Genomic DNA, 16,520 nt, shown 5'->3' on the forward strand with positions numbered 1-16,520 from the left:
TGAATTTTTAAAAAAGACAAAAATTGAATGCATCTGAAAAAGATATTAACCCTTTTAAGTTTAGCATTAGACAAAATCTTTCCATCACCTCAAAGAATATATATATTTTCAGATAGATTCTGTGAAATTACTGTCGTGGTTTAGCCTCAGTTGGCAACCAAGCACGACACAGCTGCTCACTCACCCTCCCCACCCTGGTGGGGTGAGGGAGAGGATCTGAAGAGCAAAAGTAAGAAAATTTGTGGGTTGCAATAAGAACAGTTTAATAATTGAAATAAAATAAAATAATAATAATAAAAATTTTAATGAAAAGGAAAACAATGAGAGAGAGAGAGAGAGAGGAACCAAACCCAAGGAAAACCAAGTGATGCAACCGCTCACCACCCACTGACGGATGCCCAGCCAGTCCCCGAGCAGCAATCGCTGCCCCCGGCCAGATCCCCCCAATTTATATACTGAGCATGATGTCATATGGTATGGAATAGCCCTTTGGCCAGTCTGGGTCAGCTGTCCTGGCTGTGCCCCCTCCCAGCTTCTTGTGCACCTGGCAGAGCATGGGGAGCTGAAAAGTCCTTGACTAGTGTAAGCACTGCTCAGCAACAACTCAAACATCAGTGTGTTATCAACATTAGTCTCATACTAAATCCAAAGCACAGCACTATACCAGCTACTAGGAAGAAAATTAACTCTATCCCAGCTGAAACCAGGACAGTATCCTCCCTTTATTCTATACCATCTATGTCATACCCAGGTTCTACCCTTTCCAATGCATTCCAGTTAATCACCACCGCTTTTCCTGTCTTTTGATATATACACACAGATATCATTCCCTCGGTCTGTGGGTGATCCCTCTAAAATGTCCGTTGAGTTCATTTAGTCCATGACTTTGGGCTCCATCTGTCATAACAGTCTTTCAGGGCAGGAGAGATGGTGTGTGGTGTTGGATTGTTGCATGCTGAAACCAGTTCTGGTTCCATCATCACTGTGCTTTGCTCGGTTTTATCAAAGTTCATTCTTCATTAATCTGGATGATTCTTACTGTGATACTGTTGATACAGCATATAGCAACCAGAAAAGTGATGATACGGTATTATATAGCAGTTAACATCATACCATTCAGTTCATTGGCTATTTTCACCCAAAATCAAATCCCCTTGAGGCACACAGCGGACTTGCCCATCCTTCCACATTACCCACCAAGTACACCCAGGTCCTTGAGCAAAAGCAATGCCACAAATGGGTTTTCCTTTGCCCAAGGCAGGAATAACCCAGACTGTCTTCCCCAGCATATTTTTTACATGCACTACAGGGACTTTATCCCCTTCTACAGTACATAAAAGTTTTGATTGGGCAGGGCCAGCTCGACTGGCAGATCCCCTGGAGTTGACTAACCAGGTGGCCTTCACTAAATGTGTATCCCAGTGTTTAAACGTCCCAGCACCCATTGCTCTCAGTGTAGTCTTTAACAGTCCATTGTATCATTTGATTTTCCCAGAGGCTGGTGCATGACAAGGGATGTGATATACCCGCTCAATGCCATGCTCTTTGGCCCAGGTGTCTATGAGGTTGTTTCAGAAATGAGTCCCGTTGTCTGACTCAATTCTCTCTGGGGTGCCATGTCACCATAGGACTTGCTTTTCAAGGCCCAGGATAGTGTTCTGGGTGGTGGCATGGGATACGGGATATGTTTCCAGCCATCCAGTCGTTGCTTCCACCATGGTGACCACATGGCGCTTGCCTTGGCGGGTTTGTGGGAGTGTGATATAAGCAATCTGCCAGGCCTCCCCATATTTCTATTTCAGCCATCATCCTCCATACCAGAGAGGCTTTAACCACTTGGCTTGTTTGATTGCAGCGCATGTTTCACATTCATGGATAACCTGTGCAATAGTGTCCATGGTCAAGCCCACCCCTCGATCATGAGCCCATCTATATGTTGCATCTCTTCCTTGATGGCCTGAGGTGTCATGGGCCCACTAAGCTATAAATAATTCACCCTTATGTTGCCAGTCCAGATGCACCTGAGCCACTTCAATCTTAGCAGCCTGATCCACCTGCTGGTTGTTCTGATGTTCTTCAGTGGCCTGACTCTTGGGTACATGAGCATCTACATGATGTACTTTTACAACCAGGTTCTCTACCCAGGCAGCAATACCTTGCCACAGTGCGGCAGCCCAGATGGGTTTCCCTCTGTGCTGCCAGTTGCTCTGGTTCCATTGCTGCAACCACCCCCACAGGGCATTTGCCACCATCCATGAGTCAGTGTAAAGTACTGGCCACTTTTCTCCTTACGCAATATCTAAAGCCAACTGGATGGCCTTTACTTCTGCAAATTGGCTCGATTCACCTTCTCCTTCAGCAGTTTCTACAACTTGTCCTATAGGACTCCACACAGCAGCTTTCCATCTCCAATGCTTTCCTACAATATGACAGGACCCATCAGTGAACAGGGCATATTGCTTCTCATTTTCTGGTAGTTTATTATACAGTGGGGCCTCCTCAGCATGCGTCACCTCCTCCTCTGGTGATATTCCAAAATCTTTGCCTTCTGGCCACTGCATGATCACTTCCAAGATCCCTGTGTGATTGGGGCTTCCTATTTGAGCCTGTTGTGTGATCAGTGCAACCCACTTACTCCACGTAGCATCAGTTGCATGATGTGTAGAGGGGACCCTCCCTTTGAACATCCAGCCCAGCACCAGCAGCCGGGGTGTCAGGAGGAGCTGTGCTTCAGTACCAACCACTTCTGAAGCAGCACGGACCCCTTCATATGCTGCCAATATCTCTTTCTCGGTTGGAGTATGGTGGGCCTTGGATCCTCTGTATCCCCGACTCCAAAACCCTAGGGGTCGACCTCGAGTCTCCCCTGGTGCTTTCTGCCAGAGGCTCCAGGTAGGGCCATTCTCCCCGGCTGCGGTGTAGAGCACATTTTTTACATCTTGTCCTGCCCAGACTGGCCCAAGGGCTACTGCATGAACTATCTCCCCTTTAATTTGTTCAAGGGCTTGACGTTGCTCAGGGCCCCATTTGAAATCATTCTTCTTCTGGGTCACTTGATAGAGAGGGCTTACGATCAGACTGTAATTTGGAATATGCATTCTTCAAAAACCCACAACACCCAAGAGAGCTTGTGTTTCCTTTTTGCTAGTTGGTGGGGACATAGCTATTATTTTGTTGATCCCATCCATTGGGATCTGGCAATGTCCACCTTACCATTTTATTGCCAAAAACTGGATCTCCTGTGCAGGTCCCTTGACCTTACTTTGTTTTATGGCAATACCGGCCTTCAAAAGGATTTGGATTATTTTCTCCCCTTTCTCAAAAACTTCTTCTGCTGCATTGCCCCACACGGCGATGTCATCAATGTATTACAGGTATTACAGAGCTTCACCCTGTTCCAGTGCAGTCTGGATCAGTCCCTGGCAAATGGTAGGGCTGTGTTCCCACCCCTGGGGCAGTCGATTCCAGGTGTACTGGACACCCCTCCAAGTGAAAGCAAACTGTGGCCTGCACTCTGCTGCCAAAGGGATTGAGAAAAACACATTAGCAATATCAGCTGTGGTACACCACTTGGCTGCCTTTGACTCCAGTTCGTATTGCAGTTCTAGCATGTCCGGCACAGCAGCACTCAGCGGCAGCATGACTTCATTCAGGCCACGATAGTCTACTGTTAGTCTCCTCTCTCCATTAGACTTTCACACTGGCCATATGGGACTGTTAAAGGGTGAGTGAGTCTTGCTGATCACTCCTTGGCTCTCCAGTTGACAAATCAGCTTATGAATGGCAATCAGGGACTCTTGGTTGGTGCGATATTGCCACCGGTGCACTGTTGTGGTAGCTATCGGCACCTGTTGGTCTTTGATCCTCAGCAACCCCACAACAGAAGGGTCCTCCGAAAGACCCGGCAAGGTAGACAGCTGTTTAATTTCCTCCGTCTCCAAGGCAGCTATACCAAAAGCCCACCAGTACCCTTTTGGGTCCTTGGAATACCGTCTCCTGAGGTAGTCTATGCCAAGGATGCATAGAGACTCTGGGCCAGTCACAATGGGGTGCTTTTGCCACTCATTCCCAGTCAGACTCACTTCAGCCTCCAGTACAGCTAGCTGTTGGGATCCCCCTGTCATTCCAGAAATACAGATAGATTCTGCCTCTGTATAGCTTGATGGCATTAGGGTACATCGTGCACCGGTGTCTACTAGAGCCTTATACTCCTGTGGGTCTGATGTGCCAGGCCATCGAGTCCACACAGTCCAGTAAACCCAGTTGTCCCTTTCCTTCACCTGTCTGGAGGCACGGCCCCTCTAGTCCTGGTCATAGGATTCGTTACCCACTTCTTGTACATAGGATTTCCTTCATTAAAATCAGGAGTAAGATCAGCTCTTCTACTCTGTCTGGGGAACTGTCCACTGGAAACTGGAGCAGCAATTTTCCTGGAAAAAACCCCTTGTCTGATTGTTTTTCCTTCCAACTCATGTACCCATGCCTCTAGGGTCGAGGTAGGTTTTCTATCCCACTTCCTCATGTCCTCTCCATGGTCACGCAGGTAAAACCTCAGGGTGCCCTGTGGTGTGTATCCACTATATCCTCTCTCTTGAGCAGAAGAATGCTGACTCCTAATAGCTGAGATACTGGTCCCATACAGGTGGAGAGTAGGATCTATCCTCTTTGAGTTGCTGGACCTCCCGGGACAGTTTCTCCACAGCCGAGACAAGGGAGGAAGAGATACTTTCTTTGTATTCCCAGAGTTGGCTAGCCACTTCATCTACCGTTGGTCCCTCTCCATCTTTCCAGGTCAGTATTGCCAATGAGTTGGCATACGATGATGGTACGCTCTGTACCAACTTCCGCCACATGGGTTGTGTGCACTGGACTTCATCTGGATCTTTGGGTAACTGCTCGTTGTCCAGGTCACTATAAATCACCTCCAGCATGGCTAATTCCCTCAGGTACTGGATACCTCTCTCCATGGTGGTCCACTTGCCTGGGTGATATATAACATCTTCCTTGAAGGGATACCTTTCCTTCATGCCTGACAGGAGTCACCTCCAGAGGCTGAGGGCTTGTGACCCTTTTCCAATCGCTTTGTCAATGCCCCCTTCCCTAGAAAGGGATCCCAGCTGTTTGGCTTCCTTACCCTCTAATTCCAGGCCACCAGCCCCGTTATCCCAGCATCGGAGCAGCCAGGTGACAATGTGCTCGCCTGGACGATGGCTGAAATCTTGTCACATATCTCGCAGCTCACTCAGAGATAGGGATTGGGTGGTTTCCATCTCATTTACAAGTTCTTCCTCCCTCGTGATGGCCCTGCTTTTTCATCATCCCTTTCTAAATGAGCTGACTTTTGCTTCCAAGATTTCTTCTCGTGTATAGGGGCAACTGATATGGGCATGGGTTGGTTCCCTGGTTCAGTTGCAGTGCCTGTCACAGGGGTTGGAGCAGCCGCAGTCCCTGTCACAGGAGTTGGAGTAACCGCAGTATCTGTCACCAGTGTTGGAGTAGCCACAGTGCCTGTCATTTTGTCATCAGATCCAGAGACCTTCTCTCCCCCTTGAGGGTACTGAATAGTGTTGAACAGGGCTCGGTAGGCGTGGGCCAGGCCCCAGCACATTGCAGTGATTTGTGTCTCCCTAGAATTGCCAGGGTGACAACATACTTTTTCCAAATATTCTGCTAATTTTTCAGGATTCTGCACTTGTTCAGGGGTGAAGTTCCAAAGCACTGGAGGTGCTCACCATCCTAGGCATTTGCCCATGCTATCCCCCACACCCTGCCACTCATAACTAGCCAGCCTTGGGGCAGATCTCTGGATGATATTCTTAAATTGCTTATTAACCTTAGACAAAACCGAAACAATATTCCCAAGCAATACCAATAGAAGTATCTTAACTACCCAAGGATGTTGAAGATACTGAAAAGTTATTGTAATGAAGGAGGAAGCATCACGGAAGAAGGTAGTGAAGGTGCCATTCTGTATTTCCTCCATAAAAAACCTCTCAGAGGAAGAAGTATACTTGCTAATTGTCTCCACAAGGTGGTACCTGAAGTACAATAATGGCTTCAATATGAAGCCCAAATACCAGATTAAGCTCAAGGCCAGTGTTTTAATAACAAATCTCCCAGGCAAAACATCACTAATCACTGCAGAGCACAACAAATGGGAAAAACCAACACCGATCTTTAACATGTACAGCAAAAGAATGAGCATGGTGAAGATCAGATAATATCGAGAACAGATGAATCAATAGCGTGACCCGCCAACTGTTAACAGATATAAATTCCTTAACACACTCTGGTTAATCTGTTATTATCTCAAACCCTTCAGGCCCCACGTTGGGCACCAAAAAGGACTGTCGTGCAACCAAGCCTCAGTCAGCAACCAAGCACCACACAGCCGCTCACTCACCCTCCCCGCCCCGGTGGGATGGGGGAGAAAATGTGAAGAGCAAAAGTAAGAAAACTCATGGGTTGAGATAAGAACAGTTTTATAATTGAAATATAATAATAGTAATGAAAAGGAAAACAATGAGAGAGAGAGAGAGAGGAACGAAACCCAAGAAGAAAAAAAACAAGTGATGCAACCGCTCACCACCCACCGACCGATGCCCAGCCAGTTCCGAGCAGCGATCACTGCTCCCCGGCCAACTCCCCCTAGTTTATACACTGAGCATGACATCATATGGGATGGAATAGCCCTTTGGCCAGTTTGGGTCAGCTGTCCTGGCTGTGCCCCTCCCAGCTTCTTGTGCACCTGGCAGAGCATGGGAAGCTGAAAAGTCCTTGACTAGTGTAAGCATTACTTAGCAACAGCCAAAATATCAGTGTGATATCAACATTAGTCTCATACTAAATCTAAAACAGCACTGTATCAGCTACTAGGAAGAAAATTAACTCTATCCCAGCTGAAACCAGGACTTTGTGCATGACTCCTGATAAAAAAATGGTTATGAAACAATATCATCCAAGATGTGATAATTCATATTCTAGTTTATCTCACATAAATACCACTAAGTCATCTTAAAGTAATTATTATTACACAGAACACCACAACGATGAATTAAAAAAAAAAAAATTGAATGTGTCTGAAAAAGATATTAACCCTTTTAAGTTTTATATTAGACAAAATCTTTCCATCACCTCAAAGAATATATATATTTTCATACAGATTCTGTGAAATTACTTTATGAAGTTATTTGCATTTTTAGTTATTTACTACAGCAGAGTATTTTGCACAAAGTACAAAGCTAATACACTTTAAGACAGGTTTGTCAAGCAGGTTACTAAAATGCATTAATGAAAAGTCTAGAGTGTAATATTATTGGTAACATGCATGAACTTAACACTGACATTTACATATCTCAATTATAAAAAAATCAATTTTTACTGTGACTTCAACATCTTGTTGAAAAGGCAGAACATGAATACACAATCTCTAAATATACTTTAAGTCTGACAGTAAACGTCAAATTCACGTCACAGTGGAGACACAGAACACTTAACTGATGGACTAGAATAAACAGTTCAAACTTCTACTGAAAGAACTGACTAGTGTAATTTAGTTATCAAGACCACAGGCTAAAATTGCTGTCATACCAAATTATTTATCATCCATGTATTACTTAACAGTTTTATGGTGGCAGAGGAGTTAAAGACCAGACTTTTGAACTAAAAATTGCAGTAATCCCATTTAAGCCTTTGGGGTTTGTAGCTGTTACCAGAGTGTCACATAAGAAATAACTGCTCTGTGTCACGCTTGGGGCTGGCAGCCAATATTATAAGCATTTGCTTATAACTTTGACAATCTGCTTAGCTTGCCATGTCAGCCACTCCTCAAAAGGTTTAGGGGGACAGATTCTACTGCTCCTAAGAATGAGAAACAGGTTTTTTAACATTAAAAAAAAAGCTGGAAAAAAATGGTTCTGAGAAATCCTATGGCCTCTTTGTGTTGGAGTAAGGATCTGAATTTTGGCCTGAAGTGATGCTTAGGCCATGGACCACATGTGTATATTAAATATATGTGGGGAAAAAAAAATTTGTACATGCATGCAGGCCTACAAGATCCAGCCTCTCCTTACAGTTTGCTCTACTCCTCCAGCTGTTCATGCTGGCAAGACCTTTCATAGATGATTCCTCAGAGCAACACAAAACATGTGTCAACCCTACTACAACTTTGATCCAACAGTACATGTGCTCTTCCCATGAAATAACTAGACAATTCAAAAGGAAAATACTATTATCTCTAATGCTGTAATGGGCTAGAAAGAAGCCCAGCACTGTGTCATTAATGACAGCATCACTGTCCTGTCATTAAGTACTAAAAGCAAAGAGCCCATCTTCCCTGTGCTCTCTACAATCCCCTACTAGGACATACACAGTGCACAGTAAGAAGCTACTTAAAAAACACAGGAGGTATTAAAAAAGAAGAAATACAGTATAAGCTTTACTCAAGACTGGAATGAGGGAAGGTACAGAGCTAGAAAAAGAGGTAAGGGTGAGAAAGAAAGAGGAAGATAGGGCATGAAGACAGTCAGATAGATTGTGACCAAGCAGACAGCAGAATAAAAGCAGGGAACCTGACTGGGACCAAAATTATGATGCCAACACCCTGAACTCTTCCTATTCTACTGCCAGTGGAAACCCGGTAACAAAGGACATGATTTCTTTCTCTCTGATACATGTAATTCTGCTGCTGTTGTCACAGATCCTCCTGAACACAAATTGTAGAGCTAAATGTCACAAATCTAAATTTCATCCCTTCTAATAACCCGTGAGATTATTAATATGGTACTCTCTAACAGCATTTCTGCTTCCTCTCCCTCACCCTATTTGTTTGTTTGAAACAAACGCAATAAGTAACAAAGGTTACAAAATTGAACACTCAAATATTAAGAAATGACAAAACCAAGGCTGCAGGTGCAAAGTTAAATAACCCAAACTTCTGCATTTGTAGGTTGATACAGATTTTAATTCCACCACTGGGCAAGCTGATTTCCATCAGTTCATGCTTCACTCAGACAAAACGCAGCTGATATTCTATTGTGCTCTCATAGTTCAATGTATGTCTATAAGCCTGCTTTACTGCACACCATACAGAATACATACACAAGAAGAAAAAATTATTAATTTCAGCATTAACTTTCCTTAATGCTCACCACTAGCACTTCAGTGCTTCACAAACAGCATTTTAAAAGTATGTTCAAAATACTTCTGTGAAGTGAGGGGGTATTATTATACTTACTTTAAAAATGGAGTCAAGACAACCCTGAACTGGCAATTCTTTGTGTTGGAGTTGCCATATCCCATGAAATCCCAACTTACATCAACAATTAAAATTGCTTTCGCCTTTCTCTTAATCATGTTTATGCACAGGTGGCTTGAAACCATCTTTGTCCTGCCTTTCTGACCCTGTGCTGAGCACAAACCAACTGTATTTAGAGCCAATAATTGTAGCTTTAATTGTTAAGACTGACATTAACCTGAAAATTAAGGAGTCATAGTCACACTGTAAAACAATTTTCAAGCCCAAAACCAGTCTTGCCAGTAGTTTCGTAAATAAATCATACAGGCACAAAAATAGTTACATTTTTGCCGACACAAATGCTAATTATAGAAATAGGAAGTAGAAGATGAGTTGAGAAATAATGAGGCTTAATGAAATAGAAATTCCCAGTCATTTCTGCTGGGAATACGTATTTGTTTCCACATATAATTCCACAAAATAAATATTCAAAAGAGAGATGGCACTGTACTAAGTCAAAACCTCACCTTTTATTTCTAGGTGTAAGAGAAAACAACACACTTACCAACATGAATATTATCCTTAAATACAGTCTTTTGGGGTAGAAATATTAAGTGTCGACTGAATTTTTCATCAGTACTGGAATCTAAATTCAAGACATCTTTGGCTGAACAATTTACATCATAAAGTTCTTTTAATTTTTGGCTGACAAGCTGAAATGATAAACATTCATTAGGCTATTTTGTCTAGCATTTTTAATAGTGGTTTCTATAAAACCTAACACAAATGAAGATTCTACATCTTTTTTTCAAGTGTTTTTTCTCATTTTGAGCATACAATTAATTTAATTTAAAGTAACTCATAACATAGCAAATTTTAACCAAATTTGACAGAGGCTCTATTTCCTGAAATAAGCAAGTCACTGAATATACTAACAGTGATAAGCTGAGCAGATTTTCAGGTTTTCAGGTCAAACTAATTTAGAGGCTTCATGTTCTTTTTTTTCCACCACAAAGCAGTTCACACCCACAGTGACAATGTTTGTAATGCAGGCTTACCTAGAATGGAAGATAGAGGCTATCATGATATAAAGGCTTGGTATGCTAATTCACTGTTATGATTTTGCTAATTCATTGGTATGACCCAATGAACACTATCTAAGCAGAAAACATAAGATGTCTGGCTCTAAAATAGATCTAAAAACCTTCTATAAGCTAAGCTTGTGATTACTCATGTTTAGGACTGGGACTCAGAACCTAAGGGTCTGGAATTTTAGGATTTTAGCATCTCAGATCCCCCACCCAGCAAATCCAAAGTTCTCTTCTTAACCTGAGGAATCTCTAGATTTCAGAATTGATCTGCAATGGAGTAAACCCCTCTGGATTCTATATCAATGAAGAGTTCTTTACGAAGGAACGATCTCAATCATCCTTTTCTTTCTTTCCTTTCTAGCTACAGACATGTAAGCATCAGAAGTCTCACAAATAAATGGCCACTCACAAAGAGATTTTATTGGAACAGCAGATATTCTTCTAAAAACCTGCTTTACTTTCCACCTCTGTCGTATTGAATTTGCAGTGGAGCTCATTTTCCAATCAAATTTGCAACAGAATGGAAATTTGCACTATTTAACAAAACTGATAATTAGCAAAGATATTTAACTTCAGGTACCAAATTGGTAAATGCAGTCACCTGATGCTCTCTACATCATCATTTAACTCAACTGTAATGAACTGCCATCTGAAGATAGCTAAAATCAAGAGGGATTTATCTAAGCCTGGATATATGACTGCACCAGCTGGCAAAGGAAATGAACTGATGAATATCTGAATGGAACTTTTATTGATGCTACTCTAAAGAATACCTAAACACTCCTTCATTTTTACAGCTTTGAAGTGGCAGAGCACATAAAAACAATCTGCAAAAGCAAAAAGTTATCATATCAGTAAACCTACAGTGAATACAAGCATTTCAACAACCATTGTTCTCTATTTTTTCCTTTCACTTAAAGGAGAGAACCTTTGCTTTAATTAAAACAGTACTTTTTACTTCATTAAAAATAACCACTAGGTCTACAATTCTTTTTCATTTTACTATAGAATAATCAAGATAAAGTGGCAAATACTTTGGTATCATATTAAATCAACAACAAATTCATATTAAACTACAACATGACTTTGCCTCAGCTTACCTCAATTAACTTCGCAACCATACTCTTGCCATCTGCACCAGGATTTGCTGGTTTGTAGAATTCCAAATCAAAATAAAGTTTACAAGCAACTGTTTCAGGAATTACTTCATAGCAATGCATAAGACTTGTTTTATAACCTTTCCTAAGAAAAAACAAAAATCACAACCTCTCACGATAAACATTATACATACTTATCAGTTGCAAACAAGTATCCCACAAGTCCTAAATATTCTTTTATTTTTCAATCAACCACCCATATTACAAAAAGTAGCAGCCCTATAACGCTTCGAAAAATTTGTAACTAACTTCAGCGTCAAATATCAACAAAGATATTTGTCTGGCCTAGAATTTAAGTTTGTAAAGTATTCTCTTCCCCACCCCACCCCCCTCCCCCCCAAGTCTTACAATAAATACTGTCAACAGAAATTCTGTTGAGAATTTAAGGAATGATGGAAACTACAGTAGAAAACTTACAAAGTTATCACTCATATGCCTTAAGCACTAAAAATGAGATTACACAGACTTTTTTCCAACTAAATTAAAAATTAATCTCATTTTCAAATTGAGAAAAATCAAGTTTACTTTTCATATAAAAATTGACTCTTAGATTTCTTTTACTTCATAACCAAATATTTTATTGTAAAACAAAAAATTGGGAAAAAAAGTTCAGCACATGATCAAATTGTCAATACCTGAAACTACATCACACAAATGCAAAACCATAAATCGGTAACTGGACATTTATATTAATGCCCATTTAAACTGGTATATGACTAATCATAGAAATATGTTTGTGTCACATGTTAGTATGATCCCCTGAGGAAAGCTGACAGCGAAAGCAGATCTACTGCTATTAGATTTAAGTTCAGTAGATGGGGTCCTTAATTCACAGGAAATAATGGCAGTCTGCAACTCAAAAGAAAGTTGAAACCCACTATAGAATAGATTGGTTTGTCCTTATGAAGATTTTCCCCATGGCCAAGATCAAACCTCAGGCAACCCACTACTGCTCTGTGCTAGTCAGAGCAGCAGATGGCTACTGGGGATAGCTATCCAGTAACAGCTACTACTAGAGAATAGTATATACAGTATACTACTATCTTAGAGTAATCAATAGGGTACCTTTTCAAATACTCACGTGTAATAAAACCAAAGCTCTTTATATGTTGTCACAAGGTAAAACCTCTGTCCACTTTGTGTGTTCTTTTCCAACGCAAATACATGAACATCCTTTTAAAATAAAAGCATTGAAGGTTTTTTATTCAAAGAACCAGTTAAAGTCTTCAGAAGTTCCTATTTAATATTAATTTATCTGGTCAAAGGTTAGTAAATATTAGAAAACTATAAACAGATCACTTATCCTTTTTCAACCCAAGTAGCATCTGTTTTTAATTAAGAACATAATTCTGATTTCAGTTCCATTAATAAAAATTTGAAGCTTTTCTTTGTTATGCATTAATGTAAACTCTGTAAAGTCTTCTTTTTTCTGATCAGCAGCAAGTGCTTATAACGGGAGGAGGAACAATGTCCCAAAAGGAACAGTCTTATGGATATGATGGCAGCATATGGCTTTATAGCAAATATTCTTTACACTCTATATTATTGAAATCCAAAAATGGAAATCTGAAAATAAAACAAACAAAAACACCTACTGCCAAGTCAGTGAGAGTGCATTTTGGAAAACAGACTGTCAGGATTACTTAAACACCGAAAACAGTGGGAAGAAACCATGGTACTTTCTTTAAAAGCAGCAATCAATTTGAAAAGTATTAAACGCAGAGAACTGAAAACAGATAATACATTTTGCATAACATTTATTTGACTTATCACTTCTTATCATCTGAATTTGCTACTCTGATGTCATTGGAGAGCTGTATTGTTTTTATTTTGTCTCTGCCTCCTGTTTATCTCTTTTTCTTCCTCAGTTTTTTCCTCCTCTTTCTTCCTACTCAATTCTCACTACCTTCCCATTCTCCTGCCAACCTTGACAGCTTCTTTATCTTCAGAAGGAAGAAATCTATCACAATATTACCAAAAAGCAGTTTTACTGTTAGAGGTTAACACCACATATCAATGCCTATGTCAGAAATAGTACTTCTTAGAGCTACCTCCAGTGTCGCATGATCTCCTACAAAGGAAAAAAAAAAAAAAAAACCCACCAAACTTGCTGTTTCAGGATTGGGGAGATGAAAAAAAAAAAAAAAAAGAAAGAAAAAAACCATCTTGCAATCTGATAAAGACTTTACTGTTAACCAAGCTTTTAAGTAAAGTTCAACCTTGAAAGTACCTAAAGAGTAGGGACATTCACCTAACAAATAATTTACCTCTTTGCAGGTTTTTACGTAATTGAAAGCTTCAGCCTGACGACAAAATATTTTCCAAACAGAGGATGGCAGAAAGGGTTTGGAAAGTTTTGGTCTATAAACTGGAGGAAGAGGGTTTCTTTCATAGTGAGATGCTAGTTCTTCCACTTTCTTCAGTCTTTCTTCCCATTTTCTCTTCATTTGTCCTAAAGCAATTACAAATAGTCAAATCAGTATCAATTTCTGTTTGTGACTCACTTTTAATATATCCTGTACTCATCACTACTTTTGATTCTAGTTTTGTTGAGCATACTTTATTTACTAACTGAGAGTAGCCAAGATTCCAAATGAACACCCAACCTTGCTATGATACTCATTCTAACATCAAATCTTTCCACACAGATTTGGAAGTAAAAGATCTTCATACTAATACTATCAAAGATAAACACAACAGAATAGACATAATAAGGGAAGGCCTAAGAAGTTTCTTTTTTGTTTACAGAATGGTATTACATTCCTCCTCAAAAAATATACAAACTGTGTTAATTAACCACACAATATTAGTAAGGAGTGAAAAAATACTATTATTTCTGCTTTATGGTTGGAGAGACAAATGAGATCGTTAATTTGTATGGGTAGTACAGCACTTGAGTTCCTGAGAAAAATTAAGATTTCAGTGACTCTAGCTCTGTATCTCAAAGTAAAAGAACTGCAATTGAAAATGAGGGCTCCATTCTCCAGTGCCAACCTTTGCTATTGATCAGTAATACTTCCACCTGCTTTAAAATCTCATGTACTTTCTTGCAAAGTTAAGATAGCAATCTTACATCTTTTCAAGAAATAGCACGTGATGCAGTAATGTTTGCTATCTTGCAACCTTTAAACTTCTAGTCACATGAAGTAATCCAAATGCTACAAAGTAATGTAGTAAAGCATAAATACACATTACCATACATACAATTATTTGTAAGTTTAATTAACTGTTTTTCTGGGAAAATTCATTGCCCCTCTGAACACCTGCAAATCGGTAAAGAGCATTGCTAACCAACTGTGAAACAGAGGAAGAGGGGCAAGAAGTAAAAAAACATGAAGGTGCATCTTTTTGTTCTGCCCAGCATAACCATTTACCAACCCTTGGTTCTTATAACAACCTCCCAGTTGCAATGAAAGATAAAAATGAAACTGACTATACTCAAAAGTATTCAAACCTTTAACAAGCTGGATCCACAAGGTGCGTTTAAGTATTCAAATACCCTTGTGGGCCCCAAAGCCCTAATTTTAGATCCTCTGAATCCCCCTCCAAGTTTTCCACAGTAAAGGTTCCTGGACGCCCACATTTCTGCCCACGGTACATCTAAGCCTGCGTTTTTACAGTTTAGTGCCTATGTCAAGTCTAAACAACATAATATTTTTATCTTACAGGGGTCATATATATTATCTCTATAGACTTTGTCAGTCTCCTGACCTGTGAGTTTCTTCCCCTCCCTTTTCTTGCAATTAGTTTCTTCTTTGGGAATGAAAATGAAATTATAGATAGCAATCAGCATTTCTCAGAAGTGCCAGCAGAACCCTCAGTTTCATTTTAATGCTGTTGGCTCTGTTGTAAATTAACTGGGTGCAAAAGACATTCCCCGCATTGCACTTTCATGCAAGGTGACCGTTAAAAAGAAGAGAAGTGAAGGACAATTCCCATAGTCTACTCATTTTAAACTTCCTAGTTAGATCAGGACATATTTTTGCAGAAACACAGCTGGAAGGATATCTGAACCTGGGAGAAGGCTGATGACCCTTACTTTAAACTGAGATCTGTCACTGTTCTTGTAGTTCAAACACTCTTGGATTCTCAGCAGCCCAATGTGTCAGGTCTTTTCAAGGTAACCAGTTCCTCTATCAACTATACCTATCACAACACATGTATTTAGAGCATGTACGACTTACACCTACAGACTAGGTGTAACTACAGACTAGCCTTCTGAGCTTACTGGGAAATTCCCACTTCATTGTCCTCTCTTCTGTCCCACCAGAAGTAAGGGGAGTAATTATTTTTATTTTACTTGCCAGAAAGAAATTTTGTCACCAACATGTTTGGATATCAGTGGTTTTGACTCAGGACGATGACTGCATGAAGACCCCGGGAAAATGTATCTCCTGGGAGATGACTTAAAGAACTTGCTATTTCATTTCTCCCCCTTTGATGGTAAACTCTTTCTTTTTTAGTGATGAGGACAGCAGACATCTTATATTTTCATACCGTAGACAATTGTTGCTTGGTTTTTTGTTTTGTTTTTTAAACAAATGGACTCGCCATTTCAGAAACGGCAATTTTCTCCCTCATGCTACAGGGGAAAGACAAACACAAATGCATGATTTCATCATATGTGTCCCTACATTTTAGTTAAAAAAAAAAAAAGCTCAAAAATCTGTAGTGATTACAACAAAACACACTGTCCACACCTGCTGAGAAATTAAACTTAGACATGCAAATCAACCGCTACTCAAAATAATGTGATTACATTAGTTTCCTGGCCGGTGTGTATCATGCAACATAGCTCTATGCCAGAATTCATGCTCCTCAACACTAATAAATCCATGAGATTTTCTCCCAGCTACTGATTCAGCCTTAGAAGAACATATTAAATAACTTTCTCCCTAGTGCTAAATTTCTTAACGTTAGTGAAAATTAACTTGGCTATCCTTATGTTGAGCTGAACTGTGGCATACTGACAAACACTACTCACCTTCCCTCAAGAAAAACAAGGAGCATCAAATTTTCATCTTGCGCTCCTAATAG

The 16,520-nt window shown here is 40.3% G+C and overlaps 1 protein-coding gene across 5 annotated transcripts in view; it reads right to left on the bottom strand.

The window, feature by feature from the left end:
* PRIMPOL (primase and DNA directed polymerase) overlaps positions 1 to 16,520 on the bottom strand; it is a 26,967-nt gene that overhangs the window by 9,554 nt on the left and 893 nt on the right. For 4 of the 5 annotated variants that reach the window (XM_072861377.1, XM_072861375.1, XM_072861376.1 and 1 more), the window contains 4 exons: positions 13,751 to 13,935; positions 12,565 to 12,656; positions 11,427 to 11,568; positions 9,801 to 9,948 (listed from right to left, as the gene is read on the bottom strand). In XM_072861377.1, the coding sequence (XP_072717478.1) occupies positions 9,801 to 9,948; positions 11,427 to 11,568; positions 12,565 to 12,656; positions 13,751 to 13,930 (562 nt within the window). In that variant the 5' untranslated portion in view covers positions 13,931 to 13,935. Of the gene's footprint in view, positions 1 to 9,800; positions 9,949 to 11,426; positions 11,569 to 12,564; positions 12,657 to 13,750; positions 13,936 to 16,520 lie in introns of those variants that run through there. The other variant, XM_072861379.1, reaches the window with a different exon arrangement.

Source organism: Ciconia boyciana, chromosome 5 (genome assembly GCF_034638445.1).
Source record: "Ciconia boyciana chromosome 5, ASM3463844v1, whole genome shotgun sequence".
Classification (NCBI taxonomy): domain Eukaryota; kingdom Metazoa; phylum Chordata; class Aves; order Ciconiiformes; family Ciconiidae; genus Ciconia; species Ciconia boyciana.